General features: G+C 44.5%; 1 protein-coding gene across 1 annotated transcript in view; it reads left to right on the top strand.

Moving 5' to 3' along the window:
• Positions 1-12321: 12321 nt before the first annotated feature.
• The window catches only part of FIGLA (folliculogenesis specific bHLH transcription factor), a 32721-nt gene continuing 30423 nt past the window's right edge, over positions 12322-14619 (top strand). Inside the window, exon 1 of the mRNA XM_066266473.1 lies at positions 12322-12522. Coding sequence (XP_066122570.1) covers positions 12322-12522 — 201 coding nt within the window. The remainder of the gene's footprint in view (positions 12523-14619) is intronic.

Below are 14619 nucleotides of genomic sequence, written 5' to 3'. Positions count from 1 at the left end.
TGTTCAGCATCTGAAAAGTATTGTTTCACATACTTTGTCTAGTTTTCTAGTTGCTTACAATGAAAGGGCTGGCCCAGCTACTCTGTTATGGTCAGAAGTGGAAATCTGTTCTATCTTTTGTGATATCTTCGGCTGAACAAGACTTTAATATGTCTGTATTCATATTTTATTTTGGGTTTTCCTTTGGCCTTTCTTTCCATGGATTATTAGCTTTTATTAATCTTAGAAACTCCTCTTTTATTCCAGGATTGAAATAACATTTTGCTATATTTCTTCTAGTACTTTTATTTATTTTTAAAAATATTTTTCTGAAGTAAGAAGTGGGGAGGCAGAGAGAGAGAGAGAGAGAGAGAGAGAGAGAGAGAGAGAGAGACGCCTGCATGTGCCCGACTGGGTTCCACTCAGTATGCCCACCAGGGGGCGATGCTTGCCCATCTGGGTGTTGCTCTGTTGTGGCTGGAGCCATTCTAGTGCCTGAGGCAGAGGCCATGGAGCCATCCTCAGTGTCCGGGCCAACTTTGCTCCATTGGAGCCTTGCTGTGGTAGGGGAAGAGAGAAATAGAGAGGAAGGAGAGGGGAAAGGGGATGGGCACTTCTCCTGCATGCCCTGGCTGGGAATCGAACCCAGGACTTTCACATGCTGAGCCGATGCTCCACAGCTGAGCCATCCAGCCAGGGCATCTTCTAGTACTTTCATATAGCTTTATTTTTAATATTTACATTAGTAAGCTATCTGGAATTTTCTCAAATAGCATTAAATCGTAGCATACTCTTTTTCACTCACTTGAAAATCTAACTTTTTTCAAATACTAAATTCACGAGTTCATTTCTGGACTCTTGATTGTATTCCAATGAGTTCCTTCGTCCTTTACTGGAAACACATTGTTTTAATCATTGCAGTTTTATATGTTTGGTTTCATAATATGTTTGTTTATCCAAGAGGGAAAGTTCCTTTTTTTAAAAAAAATATTTTTTTCTTTATTAGTTGTTGTTGTTCTTTTTTAAGAATTGAATTTATTGGGTGACATTGGTTCACAAAACCATACAGATTTCAAGTGTACAACTCAATAAAACACCATCTGCACACTGCACTGTGTGCCCATTGCCCCAAGTGAAGTCTCTTCCCACCCCCTCTTTCCTCCTCTTTGCCCACCTCCGTCTACCTCACCCCCTTTCTTCTGGCCAGCACCACACTGTTGTCTGTGTCTATGTGTTATCTATATTTTTTGGCTAATCCCTTCACCTTCTTTCATCCAGTCCCCCAGCAGCCCCTTCCTCTGACAGCTGTCAATCTGATCTATGTATCCATGCCTCTGTTTCTCTTTTATTATCATTTTATTTTATTCATTAAATTTCACCTATAAGTGAGATCATATGGTATCTATCTTTCTCTGGCTGGTTTATTTCACTTAGTTTAATAATCTCCAGGTTCATTCATGTTGTTGCAAAAAGTAAGATGGAAATCTTTTTTATGGCTGAGTAGTATTCCATCGTGTAAATGTACCACAGCCTTTTAATCCTCTCATCTACTGATCGGCACTTGGGCTGTTTCCAGATGTGGGCTATTGTAAATAATGCTGCGATGAACATAGAGGTGCATAAATTCTTTTGAATTAGAGTTTGAGGTTTCTTAGGATATATTCCCAGAAGTGGGATCACTGGGTGAAAAGGCAGTTCCATTTTTAATTTTTTTCAGGAAACTCCATACTGTTTTTCACAGTGGCTGCACCAGTCTGCATTCCTACCAACAGTGCACAGGAGCTCCCTTTTCTCCACATCCTTGCCAACATTTGTTTGTTGATTTATTGATGATAGCTATTTTGGCAGGTATGAGGTGATATCTTATTGTGGTTTTAATCTGCATCTCTTTGATGATTAGTGACATGAGTATTTTTTATATGTCTACTGGTCATCTATATGTTCTTTTTGAAGAACAAACAGTTCAAAAGTTTATATGGAACCAAAAAAGACCCCAAATAGCTTCAGCAGGTCCTTTGCCTATTTTTTTTATTGTGTTATTTGTTTTCCTGGTTATAAGTTGTATAAGTCCTTTATATATTTTGGAAATTAACCCCCTATTCAATATATTATTGGAAAATATGTTTTTCCATTCAGTGGGTTCCTGTTTCATTTTGTTGTTGGTATCTTTTGCTGTGAAAAAACTTTTCAGTTTTATGTAGGTTCATTTCTTTATTTTGTCTTTGTTTCCTTTGCCCAAGGAGATATATCAGCAAAAAATCGATATGAGAGCTATCTGAGATTTCACTGCCTATGTTTTCTTCTAGGATTTTTATTGTTTTGCAATTTACATTTAAGTCTTTTATCCATTTTGAGTTTATTCTTGTGTATGGTGTAATTTGGTAATCTAGTTTTATTTTTTTTTTGCATGTACTTCTCTAATTTCCCCAATACTATTTATTGAAGAGATTGTCTTTACTCTGTTGTATGCTCTTGCCTCCTTTGTCTAATAATAATTGACCATATAGGCATGGGTTTATGTCTGAGCTCTCTGTTCTCTGTTCTTATGCCAGTACCAGGCTGTTTTGATTACTATGACCTTATAGTATAATTTGGCATCAGGTATTGTAATACCTCCAACTTTGTTCTTCTTTGTTAAGATTGCTGAAGCTATTTGGGGTCTTTTTTGATTCCATATAAATTTTTGAAATGTTTGTTCTAGATCTGTGAAATATACCATTGGTATTTTAATAGAAATTACATTGAATCTATAGATTGTTTTATGTAATAAAGTAATTTATTTTTTTATTTTTATTTTTATTTTTCTGAAGCTGGAAACAGGGAGAGACAGTCAGACAGACTCCCGCATGCGCCTGACCGGGATCCACCCAGAACTCCCACCAGGGGCGACGCTCTGCCCACCAGGGGGTGATGCTCTGCCCTTCCGGGGTGTCGCTCTGCCGCAACCAGAGCCAGTCTAGCGCCTGGGGCAGAGGCCAAGGAGCCATCCCCAGCACCCGGGCCATCTTTGCTCCAATGGAGCCTTGGCTGCGGGAGGGGAAGAGAGAGACAGAGAGGAAGGGGGGGTGGTGGAGAAGCAAATGGGCGCTTCTCCTATGTGCCCTGGCCGGGAATCGAACCCAGGTCCCCCACACACCAGGCCGATGCTCTACCGCTGAGCCAAATGGCCAGGGCCTGTAATAAAGTAATTTTAAAGATATTAATTCTTTCAATCCATGAACATAGTATATGCTTTCACTTATTTGTATTTTCTTTAATTTCTTCCTTCAGTATCCTGTAATTTTTCAAGTACAGGTCTTTAACCTCCTTAGTTAAATTTATTGGTTAGAGGTATTGACCTATAATTTTCTTTCTTTGTAGTATTTTTACCTGGTTTTGGAATTAGGATAATGTTGGTCTCATAAAATGATCTTGGGAGTCTTCCCTCCTTTTGAATTTTTTGGAATAGTTTGAGAAGGATAGGTGTTAGTTCTTCTATGAATGCTTGGTAAAATTTGCCTGTGAAGCCATCTGGTCCAGGACTTTTGTTAGCTGGAGTTTTTGATTACTGCTTCAATTTCATTAGTTGTAATTGGTCTATTCAGGTTTTCTGATTCTCCCTGATTCACTTTGGAAGATATACTTCTAGGAATTGATCTGTTTCATCCAGGTTGTTTAATTTGTTGGCATATCATTGTTCAGAATATTTTCTTATAATCCTTTGTATTTCTGTGATGTCAGTTTTTATTTCTCCTCTTCCATTTCTGACTTTATTTATTGTGATCCTCTCTTTTTTTCATCCTTGATGAGTCTGGTTAAAGGTTTATCAATCTTGTTTTTCTTTTCAAAGAACCAGTTCTCAGTTTCTTTGAGCTTTTGTATTTTTTTAGGCTATTTCATTTGTTTCTGCTATGATTTCTTTATTTCTTTCCTTCTACTTACTCTTGGCTTTGTTTGTTATTCTTTTTCTAGTTCTTGTAGGTGTAGTTTAGATTGTTTATTTGAGATTTTTCTTACTTTTTAAGGTATGCCTGTGAAGCTATGAACGTCCTTCTCAGGACCACTTTTGCTATGTCCTGTAGATTTTGGGTAGTTGTGTTCATTTTCATTTGTTTCCAGGTAATTTTTGATTTTTTCTTTAATCTTTTGTTAATCCATTCATTGTTTAATAACATGTTATTTAGCTTCTCCATATGTTTGAATCTTTATCAGGGTTTTTTTTTTTATTAAGTGAGAAGTGGGAGGCAGAGAGGCAGAGAAACAGACTTCTGCATGCGCCCCAACCAGGATTCACCTGGCACGCCCCCTATAGGGCAATGCCCTGCCCATCTGGGGCTACTGCTCTATTGCTTGGCAACCAAGCTATTTCAGCACCTGAGGCAAGGCCATGGAGCCACCCTCAGTTCCCGGGGCCAACTTGCTCAAACCATTCAAGCCATGGCTGCAGGAGGGGAAGAGAGAGAGAGAGAAAGAGAAATAGAGAGAGAGAAAGGGAAGGTGGAGGGGTAGAGAAACAGAGGGTCACTTCTCCTATGTGCCCTGTCTGGAATTGAACCCAGGACTTCCACATGCTGGATCGATGCTCTACCACTGAGCAAGCCAAGCAGGGACTATTGGTTTTTAAAAAAAATTATAAAAGCTTAGCAAAGTGGAGCCATTGGGCTCAGGATGTTGGATAAAAAGAGTCCTGTTGGGGGTGATGCTGGCCACAGGAGGGGGCCAAACACTTTATCCCGGTCCTTGACAATAGCCTCTGAGGGATTCACACTGAATATCCAAGCTCTGAGCAGCAACCCCTTTCCCCTGTGGACTGAGCTAAGTGGGGTGGGGTGTCCAGGACTTGGAGGGGCAGACCCAGTCTCCCAGTGTGGGTGGTGCCCATAAGCCTGTAGGAGAGGGTGGGTACTTCCTCCTCTTCCTGGGGTAGCATGAGCTGAGCTCACAGGGAAGATAGGAGTGTCCCCCCCCCTCCCCCCCCGTGATGTAGTCACAGAACCCAACATCTGCCTGTCTGATTCCCGGACAAAAGCTTCCCTGGGAGACATGCTCCAAAGAGCCAGCTCTGTATGGCATTCTGGTCCCCTTGCATGGCTGTGCTCAACAGGATGGGGCTGACCAAGGGTATGTATAGGGGTGGCACTGGCTGTATGCTCAAGGTGGGGGAGACCAGTCGCCTTTCCAACGCCACACAATTTAGTCACTGTCTGAGTCTCTGCCAAGAGCCTCCCCAGAAAAAGAAGTACCCCAAAGGTCACTGCCAGTATGGCCAGCAGACTCCTCAGTAGGACACGGTGTGGCAGGGTGGCTGCAACAGCAGGCAGCCACCGGGCGTTGCACGCCCAGGCCGGTGCTGTAACAGTAACAGTAGGAGTGCTCGTCCCTGGGAAGGTGGTATCTGGGTCTATAGTGGACTCCCTTGTCTCCCAGGCAGACTGAATCCCCACTGATTTTCACCATCAGATGCTATGCAGGCTCTTCTTCCTGTCTCTGTTACTCTGGGGTGGGGATCTCTGCGGGGAGGGAGTTTAGCAGCTGAGGCATCCCTCAGACTTCTCCACCTTCGCACCTGGTGCAGGGGCTAGTCCTTTCCTGTCTCTGTCCTTCCTACCAGTCTTTATGTGGCAACAGGGACAAATAAACAATGAAAGACTCTTTCTTGCTTACACTCCAGGGTCAATTCTAATTCCCTGGCTGGCCCTTTGTCTCCTTGGGAGGAGGTTCCGAAAACTGCAATTTCCCTAAGAAGGTTTCAGAAGGGCAGAGGAATTACTGTTGTCTACAGATTGAGTGGAGCCATCTGAGGAGACAGAGTGGAGTCCTCAGATGTCCTGGGGGTGGGGGTGGGGTGGTCAGCTTGTCACCCTGGAGAGCCTGCCCCACCCTGCCTCTGCTGTGGAAACCTTGTACAGCTGACCCTCTTGGTGACCATCGATTGTGTTGGTGGCAGTAGCAGGCTGTGACAGACAACTGTCACCACATGGGGTGTGCTCTTGGCACCTTGATGCTCATAGCCTTTTGTCCCAGAGCCATGGTTTCCAGTCTTTCTGGAGATGCGGGCCCAACCTGACAGAGGCTGGGGTTACGCTGGCTTTAGGGGAGAGCCTGACTCTAGTGTAGGGAGAGGAAAGCACAGTCTTCTTTGTTGTCACGAAACAACCTCCCAGGCCTGGTTTTCTAGGGGCAGGGGACAATTTCTTAGTCAGGAGAGTTAATATATTCTGAAAGAAGATGACACATCATTTTGAGGATAATGAAAGTCACTAGTTTAGAGAAAAATGTATTGATGCTCACAGTCAGCAACTCTGAGTATCCTCTACTAACGCCCAGCCCTTCATGTTCCTGATTTCTTACAACACTGGCTTCCATATACTGTACCCACATCTGGGCCCGGGCCAGGGCCCAATCCCCCCAGTATGCTTACACTGTGCCTACCAGAAAGCCTTTCTCCTTTTGTATTGCTCTCACTTCTAAGGGCCACTTATAAGTGGCTCAACCTCTATTTGCTGCTAGCTCTTCCTGCAGCTCAAAACCAGCCAACCCCAAGGACCCCTGCATCAACGAAAGACCCTGGCCCTAGGGAATTTCACAGAAGAGCAAGGAAGCCTGGGTTGCTCTTGGGAAGGGTGATTTAAAATAGAAAAGGGACCTGCCAGCTGAGTCTCAATAAGCTTCCTCCTTCAAGACAAGGGCCCATGCAGCAGGGTATTCACAGCACAGATGTGCCTCTTAGCTCCCATTATCCAATCCAAAGCAGCCTGTACCCTGCTTCTTTTTGAATCTCACCTACGCCCCTGCTTTTGTTATAATCTTACCTTTCTTATTATGTCTGACAGGCACTTCCCATTCCCAGCTATCAGCTATCCCAATCCCAGGACTGGGATTCTAGGCCTTCTTCAAGGTGGCCCCAGTGAGCTTTTCTTAATAAATCTGCTACCAAGCTGTGGGGACTGAGCCCTGTCCCCCAGTGTCCTCTCAACTGGCTCCGACTGCAGCTTTTGCACTGTTGCTCAGGACATCCCTCTTTACGAGTCACTTAGGATGTGTCTGTACAATAGCTGAGTTTCTGGATATTCTATCTGGTTTATAAATCATCTCTGCTATGTAGCCATCCTTACAGTATAGTGGGAGTTACACGAGGCAGGAGAGATCGGTGATTCTAGACCCAGGCTCTGTGGCCAGACTGTCTGGGTCCAATTCCAGTTTTGCCCCTTTCTAGCTGTGAAAAACAGTTACCTGATTTTGGGTATCATTTCTCCTTCTGTGAAAAAATTAGAGTACCTTCCTCTTGAGGGCACTGTGTGGCTTAATAAAGTTATTGAATATAACAAGTTTAGAATGGTATGTGGCACATGGATCCCTCTAGACAAGTGTTAGCTGTTACTCTTATGCCAATGGCCTGACTCCTCACTACAACTCCGAGGAAGGTTCTACTATTAATATAATCTCCACTTTACAGATGGTAAGATGAGGCCTAGAGTCCGAATGACTTGCCCAAAGTTTCCATGAACCCTTGTGCTATAGAAGTTCCTCCTTCTGACCCACAACTAACCATGGGACCTTGTCTAAGTCTCAGCTTTTCTGGGAGACTCATAGCCCATGGGGCTCTAAGCTTCCACCTACCCCTTTGTGAGGCTGCCAGGCACCTTTCAGCATTGAAACATGGTGGCATACACTAGGAGGAGTTGAGCTGAGGGTCCCTGTGAGGAAATGACCTTTCTAGCTTCCTGAGGACAAAGCCTGGGGGTCTGTTTCTCTTCTCTCCTCTAGGCCAAGAAGCACTTCTGACCCACTGTTAATCCTGCTGGTGCTGTGGCCAGGATTGACCCCAGCTCGTGCCCAGTGGGGGTGGGGGAGGAAGAGCCTCAAGGGAAGTGAGGCACGGGACATGGCAAGGAGAACCTTGAGAGAGAAGCAGGGTCTGTGTTCCAGGGGACCAGGTCAACCGGAAGTGTGGGGCCGAGCCCAGTGTCCTAAGGAGGGAGTGCACTCAGACCTCGAGAAAAAAGAACTACAGTGGAGACAGCAAACCTGAGCTCTGGGCTTGGCTCTGCCACTGACCAGCAGCATGATCTTGGCTAGTCACTCAACTTCTCTGGCACCAATGTTCTCATCTGTACAATGGGAGTTAAATCTAATTCCCAGAAATATAGTGAGATAAAATGCTCATACTATGTAATAAGTCATTTATAATAATAATACTACAAATTTATGTGAATATGAATAACAGTATTGCCAAGTTAGTTTTGATAGGAGTTCTGAGCAGTACAGACTTGTCTCTTTGAAGTCTCTGATCCCTTTTAAAAATGTCATTTCTTTCATTCTCTTACAAAAGCTGTTGTTTAGCAGCTCTTCTGTGTCTTGACTGAGCTAAGGAGAGGAAAGGAGACTGAGCCTCAGTCTGGTTGGTGTGATGGAGGGCTGCCGAGCGCACCCAGGATGGCAGATGTAGGAGGGAGCGCTCCTCCAGTGGGACCTCAGGGTAAGGAACAGGCAAAGGTTTATGAAGTGAACCTACTGGGGTGTGAGATGGAGCAAGGAGCAATTTCTCTGTGTCTCAGGGTGGAAGATAACATGGATTGGCTCTCCCAACCTCCATCCCTGCTCCTTTATTCCATGGTGCCTTTCTGCATTGCAGAGGCCCAGGCTTCTGGATGCCAATTAAGGTGATTTAAATAGAAACAGTTGTGTGAGATGGCTATTTGGAAGTGAGGCAGAGCACACCTTTCTGTTCTCTTGTCTATTTCCTGTGGACAAGCCAGGAGGTGGGAACTTTCTCTGCAGCATTGTTCCAGGGCCCCTTCCCAGCTTTGCAGGGCTGAGTGGCAGCTGCAGGAGCATTGGGTCCTTGCTCTCTGGTCTGCAGGTTTGGTGGTGTGTTCTTGACCTCAGGGCTCCCCTGTTCCTCCAGTCCTCCCAATGCTTGTGTAAGCTCCTAAATCTCAGAACTATATTCTTTGGCATCTACATGGTATACCTAGAAGAGTTTCTGATCCTGCTCCAAGGTCTAGGGTGAATGGTCTTGTTGCTGCCAAGACTTGGTCCCTCCTGGACACCAGCTCCATTTTTGGAAATGATAGCAGGAACAATGATGGAGGAGCATGATTTGGAAAGAAGCTATGTCCCTAAGAGACCATGAGGGGCAGAGTTGCAATGCTGACTTACGCCATTCACTCTGTTAGAGGAAGGAGAAATAAGCTTTTTTGTTCGTTAGACCATTGAGTTTTTGGGTGATGGCAAGGTATTGGCACAAAATCCCTATCAGATGTAACAACTCACCTCCAACTCCTTCAGAACAGATAGTTCAATGGAGGAATCTAACAGCCAAAAGTTATAGTTGGAGTTGATGGAGGGAAGCAAATCTGAAAGAATAAAGTCTGAAGTTTTCACCCTAGGTTCCTGATGCACACCAGCTGGTCCACTCAAGTGTTTGGCAATAAAACAGAATAATGTTAATAATGTTCTTTTTGATTCTTAAGGAAAGTTAAGTAAATGAGTAAATGATTACCATTTTTAGCTTCAGTCCTACACATTAGGCTCCTGTTGCCTTCCCTCTTCTTCCCAACAGACAATACCAAAATAGCTTAGAGCAAACAAAAATACATTTTAAAGTGGACTTTAAAACTATATAAGATATACAGTATATTAAAATAAAATATCCATCTTAAAAACCAATACATTTAGTAAAACTATATATTTATATTTCAAAAAGTATAGACGTGACTCATGCCTGATATGAAAAATGCAAGCAATAAAGAAGAAGGGGTGTGTGGACCATCCCTCGCATTCCCAGGCCCGCCATGATGCAGTGCCATGACGCCATGATGCAGAGGCGGTGCCATGATGCACGGTGGGGGCTGAGGAGGAGGAGATAGGGGCCAAGCAGGTGGCTGATGTGGCTAGGAAATAGTTTATATAATGAAATTCAGCAAATATATAAGTAAACAGAGGATACTCAAAGTCAGGTTTCTCACTATTAGAGAGGGAGTTACAAATAAGGAAAGGGGGAAACTAGGGAGAAACTAGTGTTGGACTGGAATCGAAAGTATTAGTGTGAACTCACACTTTTTACATACATCTACCTATCTACAGACACAGAGAGATAGATACAGCTGTGTGTGTATGTATGCTTTTGTGAATATGTTTTTGTTTGTTGTTTGTTTTTTTTTGGTCTGCAAAATAACTTAGAAGCAATGGCTTCCCAAAAGGAGTAAACAAGCAAGCATCCAATCTTGGTTTTTAAATCCTATATTCCAGTAAATGGAGAATTGACTATTTCCAGGCTGGGGCTAAAAAAACTCAGGAAGCGTCTGGCACGAGTAAAAAAGTGCTCAGAGAGTGGTGGGGTCATGTCAAAAGGGCTGAGGAGCCAGCCTGAAGGGCCTCCCACAGGCCAAATCTGTGACAATTTAAGCATTAAAATAAGTAATAATATGAATGCATTACAGTTTATTGATAGAAATCCATGAGACCATGCTGATGAATTCAAAATGAATAAATGGGAAGAATGGAAAGCTCTCCCCAACAGTAAGATGCTAACCATTTGGCAATTATCAGAATAGTGGTTAATTAGGCAGGAGTCAGCAATGTATGCTAAGGAACCTGCCTCACAAAATATTTATCCTATCTATTTAAAGGAAAAGTATTTAATTTATGGTGACAGAACCCGGCAGGCACCACCTTAACCAGGTGATCAAGGTAACATTACCAGTGGTGGGACATCATGCCACCATCATGTATGCCCTGATATGATGCGCTGAGAAAAGCCCACCATCTTTTCTGTGGAGTTCTTGCCAAGAGGGCACAATCTGGGTCTGGACATGAGTAAACATTGTCCCTCATGTTGAGGGGCAGCCTACAGAATGAAAGGCTTCTATTCTTTTTTTCCCCTCCCATTGACTTGAGAGAGAGAGAGAGACAGAAAAGAAGGAGGAGGAGGAGTTGGAAGAGAACAGAAAAGGGGAGGAGGAGGGAGAGTGGCAGGGGGAGGAGGAGAATGAGAGGGAGAGAGAGGGAGAGAGAGAGAGAGAGAGAGAGAGAGAAGCATCAACTGGTCATTCCACTTAGTTGTTCCATTAGTTGTATGCTCATGGTTGCTTCTGATACATGCTCTGACTTGGAATGAAAGCCATGGCCTTATCACGCCTGAAAGATGATTTAACCATTGAGCAACCCAGTCAGGGACTGAAAGGCTTCTATTCTTCGCCACTGTCAAGGCCATTAACACAGGGCAAGACAGAGAAAATGCTCTAGGGAAAGAATAATGCAAATAGGAATGTTTGTAGAGAGAAAGGGTAGAAAGAGGGTGATGGAATTATCAAGGAGATTCTAGGGGGCGGGATATGGGACCTCTTCATTACTGCTCTGGCAACTTTTACTTCATAAGGAAGTTTTTAAAACTTTTATGTGTAGCCATGAATTTTTTCTCGTAAATGTTGTAAGGCAGGTGGCAGAGGCCAGGTAGGTCCACAATGGATTGGGGAGACAGTAAAAAAACTGCGGAGCCAGAAAGGTTTGAGCCATTCCGTTTAATAAAGTCCCACAACAGAGGGCAAGCACACAGGCAGGGGGAAACCCTCTCTTAGGCACACAAACAGCAAAATGGTCCCTCACAGTGGCGGGCAGGGAATCGCGCGCATCTGCAATCCCCCACCTCTCGGAGCGCAAGCACCCATAGCCTAATATAGGAGGTACAGACCTGGCGCTGCTACGCACCCATTCACCAATCAGGAAAAGTGCTTACAGCCCGTAACTCTCTGAGCCAGCCTAACACAGCTGCCCCACAAAGGTACACTGCTCACAAAAATTAAGGGATCAGGGAATGTGCAGATGCTCCAGTACTTTCAGCCTTTTGTACAGTGCATTTTCACCAATGAAATAAAAGTTGGTTTTTATCTCATTTGCATAATCGAACTTTCTTTGACTTGTTTGCTTTTCTGATGTTCTTGTTTAATAAAAAAAATCAAATGCTTCTTTTTTTATCGCTTCATATTCATTTTGAGATATCCTCTAATTTTTGTGAGCAGTATATATGTATATATGTGTATTACATACATGTGAATGCATTTATTAGAGCTCAGGTCCCAACCCAAGCAAGTGGATTAAAACAAGCAAGTAAGCAAACAAACAAACAAAACTAAGTAGGCGATTCCAGAGTGCAGCTAAATTTGAGAACCTGTAATCCACTGCATAACATAATCACCGGTGCAGCTTGTTACCGGCTTCCAGAGAGCGGGACCGGTTTGTAGTGAGTGAGCGGAACCGGCGCAGGTGGTCCAGGCCCCGCCCCCACGGCCTCGCGGCCTCGTGTGGCCCCAGGTGCCCCCGATGAAAGGCCCGCGAGGCTCCTGGGCCCGCTGCACCGCCATGGACGCTGTGCCCAGCTCCCTCGCCACCCCGGCGGCCGAAGTGCTGGAGGACGTGCTGCGGGAGCAGTTCGGGCCACTGCCGCAGCTGGCCGCTATTTGCCGGCTCAAGCGCCTGCCCTCCGGCCGCTACTCGTCTACCGAGGACCTCCAGTTGGTGCTGGAGCGGCGGCGCGTGGCCAACGCCAAGGAGCGCGAGCGGGTGAGCGCCCTGTCCCGCGCGGGTCCCCAAGGCCACGTGGCTCGGCCCCACGACCTCGCATCTGGACGGGAATGACTTCCTCCCCACTCCTACCATACAGGCTACCCACCTCCGAATTCCTGGTCAGGCCCCGGGGCACCCACTCGCCGCCCACCCTCAGGCCCGGAGGCGACTTTGGTCTCCTGAGGGCCGGCTGGTGTCTTGCTACTCTCCACCCTGTGGCTCCTGGGATGGGCACCTAACCTATCTGGATTTGCACTTGCGCAATAACACGTCTGGGGAGAGCTGAGGGGCTCCTGACAACTTAGAAAAGGTCCCGCCTTGGCAAGTGCTTTTAAAAGCTTACATAGAGCACGGGAATTGAGCTTAAATCTCACAACCAAGCATGCTGGGTGGATGCTTGGGGCGCAGGGCTCTCACCACTCCTTTCCCCTGTGCTCTGCATTTCTGCCTCGAAGCACAAATGGGGTGAACGGGCCTAATGGAAGTTACTCTTTACTTTAAGCAAACAAACAAAAACAACGCCCCAGTGTGCATCCAGATTCCCAGTCGACCCCCTGCCGAGAGAGAAAAGGTGCCCATTTCCCCAGTCGGGCTGGGCTCCAGCTAAATCGCCAACCCGAATGGTCTTGTGGGCCTTAGTAGGAGCGGCATCTGCTGGTAGTTTTTAGTATTTCTAACTAGGCTCAGGCCCCAAACTTGTCAGATCTGGTCTCCTCTGGTTCCTTTGCAGTCTTTGAATTGGGTTGCAGCAGAGGAGAATCCCAGAGAGGGGAGGGAAGTGGTGGAAAAGTCAGGGGCTTACATTTAGGCTGGTATTTGAGGAGGAAGTTTTGCTGGGACCTGTTCCTCCACACCTGGCCCCTTGGAAGTGTAGCCCCCTTGAATCAACTAGGAGCTTAATGCAGGAAAGGGTGTGTTAAGAATGGACCAAGGAAGAGTAGAAGACTTAAGGGAAAGTTGGGAAAATTGCCAGAGTGGAGAAGCATGATTTTACCAGGCACTAGACTCTTCATGAAAATAACCCTGTGATCTGATGTGATGGTGTGGCCCTTAAACAAGATTCTGAACCAGTATTTTGCATTTTATGTGGGCCTTCCTACCAGGAAGGAATCACTTTCTGCAGAGAATTGGTCCTGATGTTATCCACTATTTTAAAACTAATGACCTTTATTTTTTATAATGATACAATTCATACACCCAGAAAATATAGAAATGACTAAATAGGGAACAGAAATACCCAGAACACAAATCTAATGACTGTGAACTATCATTCTTATGTATATGCTCCTAGTCTTTTCTCTAGTTATGTGTGTGTATATATAATTTTACAAAATTGTGATCATCTAGTACATATCTTTATTTTTTTTTCACTTAACATTATCAAAAGCATTTCCTCATATTCTTAAACATTCTTTCAAAGAGCAGTTTTTGACTGCATAGACTGACTTAGAAATGGACCATACCTTGTCCAGTCTTCCATTGTGGGGCATGTATGCTTTCTGCAGTTTCTTACCGGTACATAAATCTATGTGCGTGTCTGTTCATTGCTTTAGGATAAAATGCTAGATGTAGAATTATGGTGATATATACAACCTCAACTTTTGATTCAAGTTGTCCAATTGCAATAACTTCTAGAGAAGTTACTTATTTTATCCCCTTTTTTATCCTCCATACTGGGTAACAGCAGCAAAACAAAACAAATGTTACCAGGTTGGTACAAGAAAAAATGGTATCTAATTTTTGTTATAATTTGTATTTTTTTGATTACTAAAGTTCAGTATTTTCATATGTTTTTTGGTCATTGTATTCTGCTGTGAATAGGCTATGTCCATAGTCCACTTTGATGTGGGGTGGAAGAGGGCTTGCTACATAAGTGAGTGTATTGGCTTTAGGGTATAGTGGGAGCCAGGTCTTTCAGGGGTGTCCCCTACAGGGTGATCATCAGAGTTTTGGGCTTTGGAGCTAAAGAATTAGAGCCTGCAGATAAAAAAAAAAGGCATCTCATTTTACCATTCAAGTATCACCATCATGCAGACTCTTCTCTGGACTCTTAACACTCTAAATCCACAACTCAGCCAGGCAAGAAGTTGAAAA

Source organism: Saccopteryx bilineata, chromosome 3, assembly GCF_036850765.1.
Source record: "Saccopteryx bilineata isolate mSacBil1 chromosome 3, mSacBil1_pri_phased_curated, whole genome shotgun sequence".
In the NCBI taxonomy this organism is placed as follows: Eukaryota; Metazoa; Chordata; class Mammalia; order Chiroptera; family Emballonuridae; genus Saccopteryx; species Saccopteryx bilineata.
Note: the sequence above shows the minus strand (reverse complement) of the source record. Positions and strands in the feature narration are given on the sequence as shown.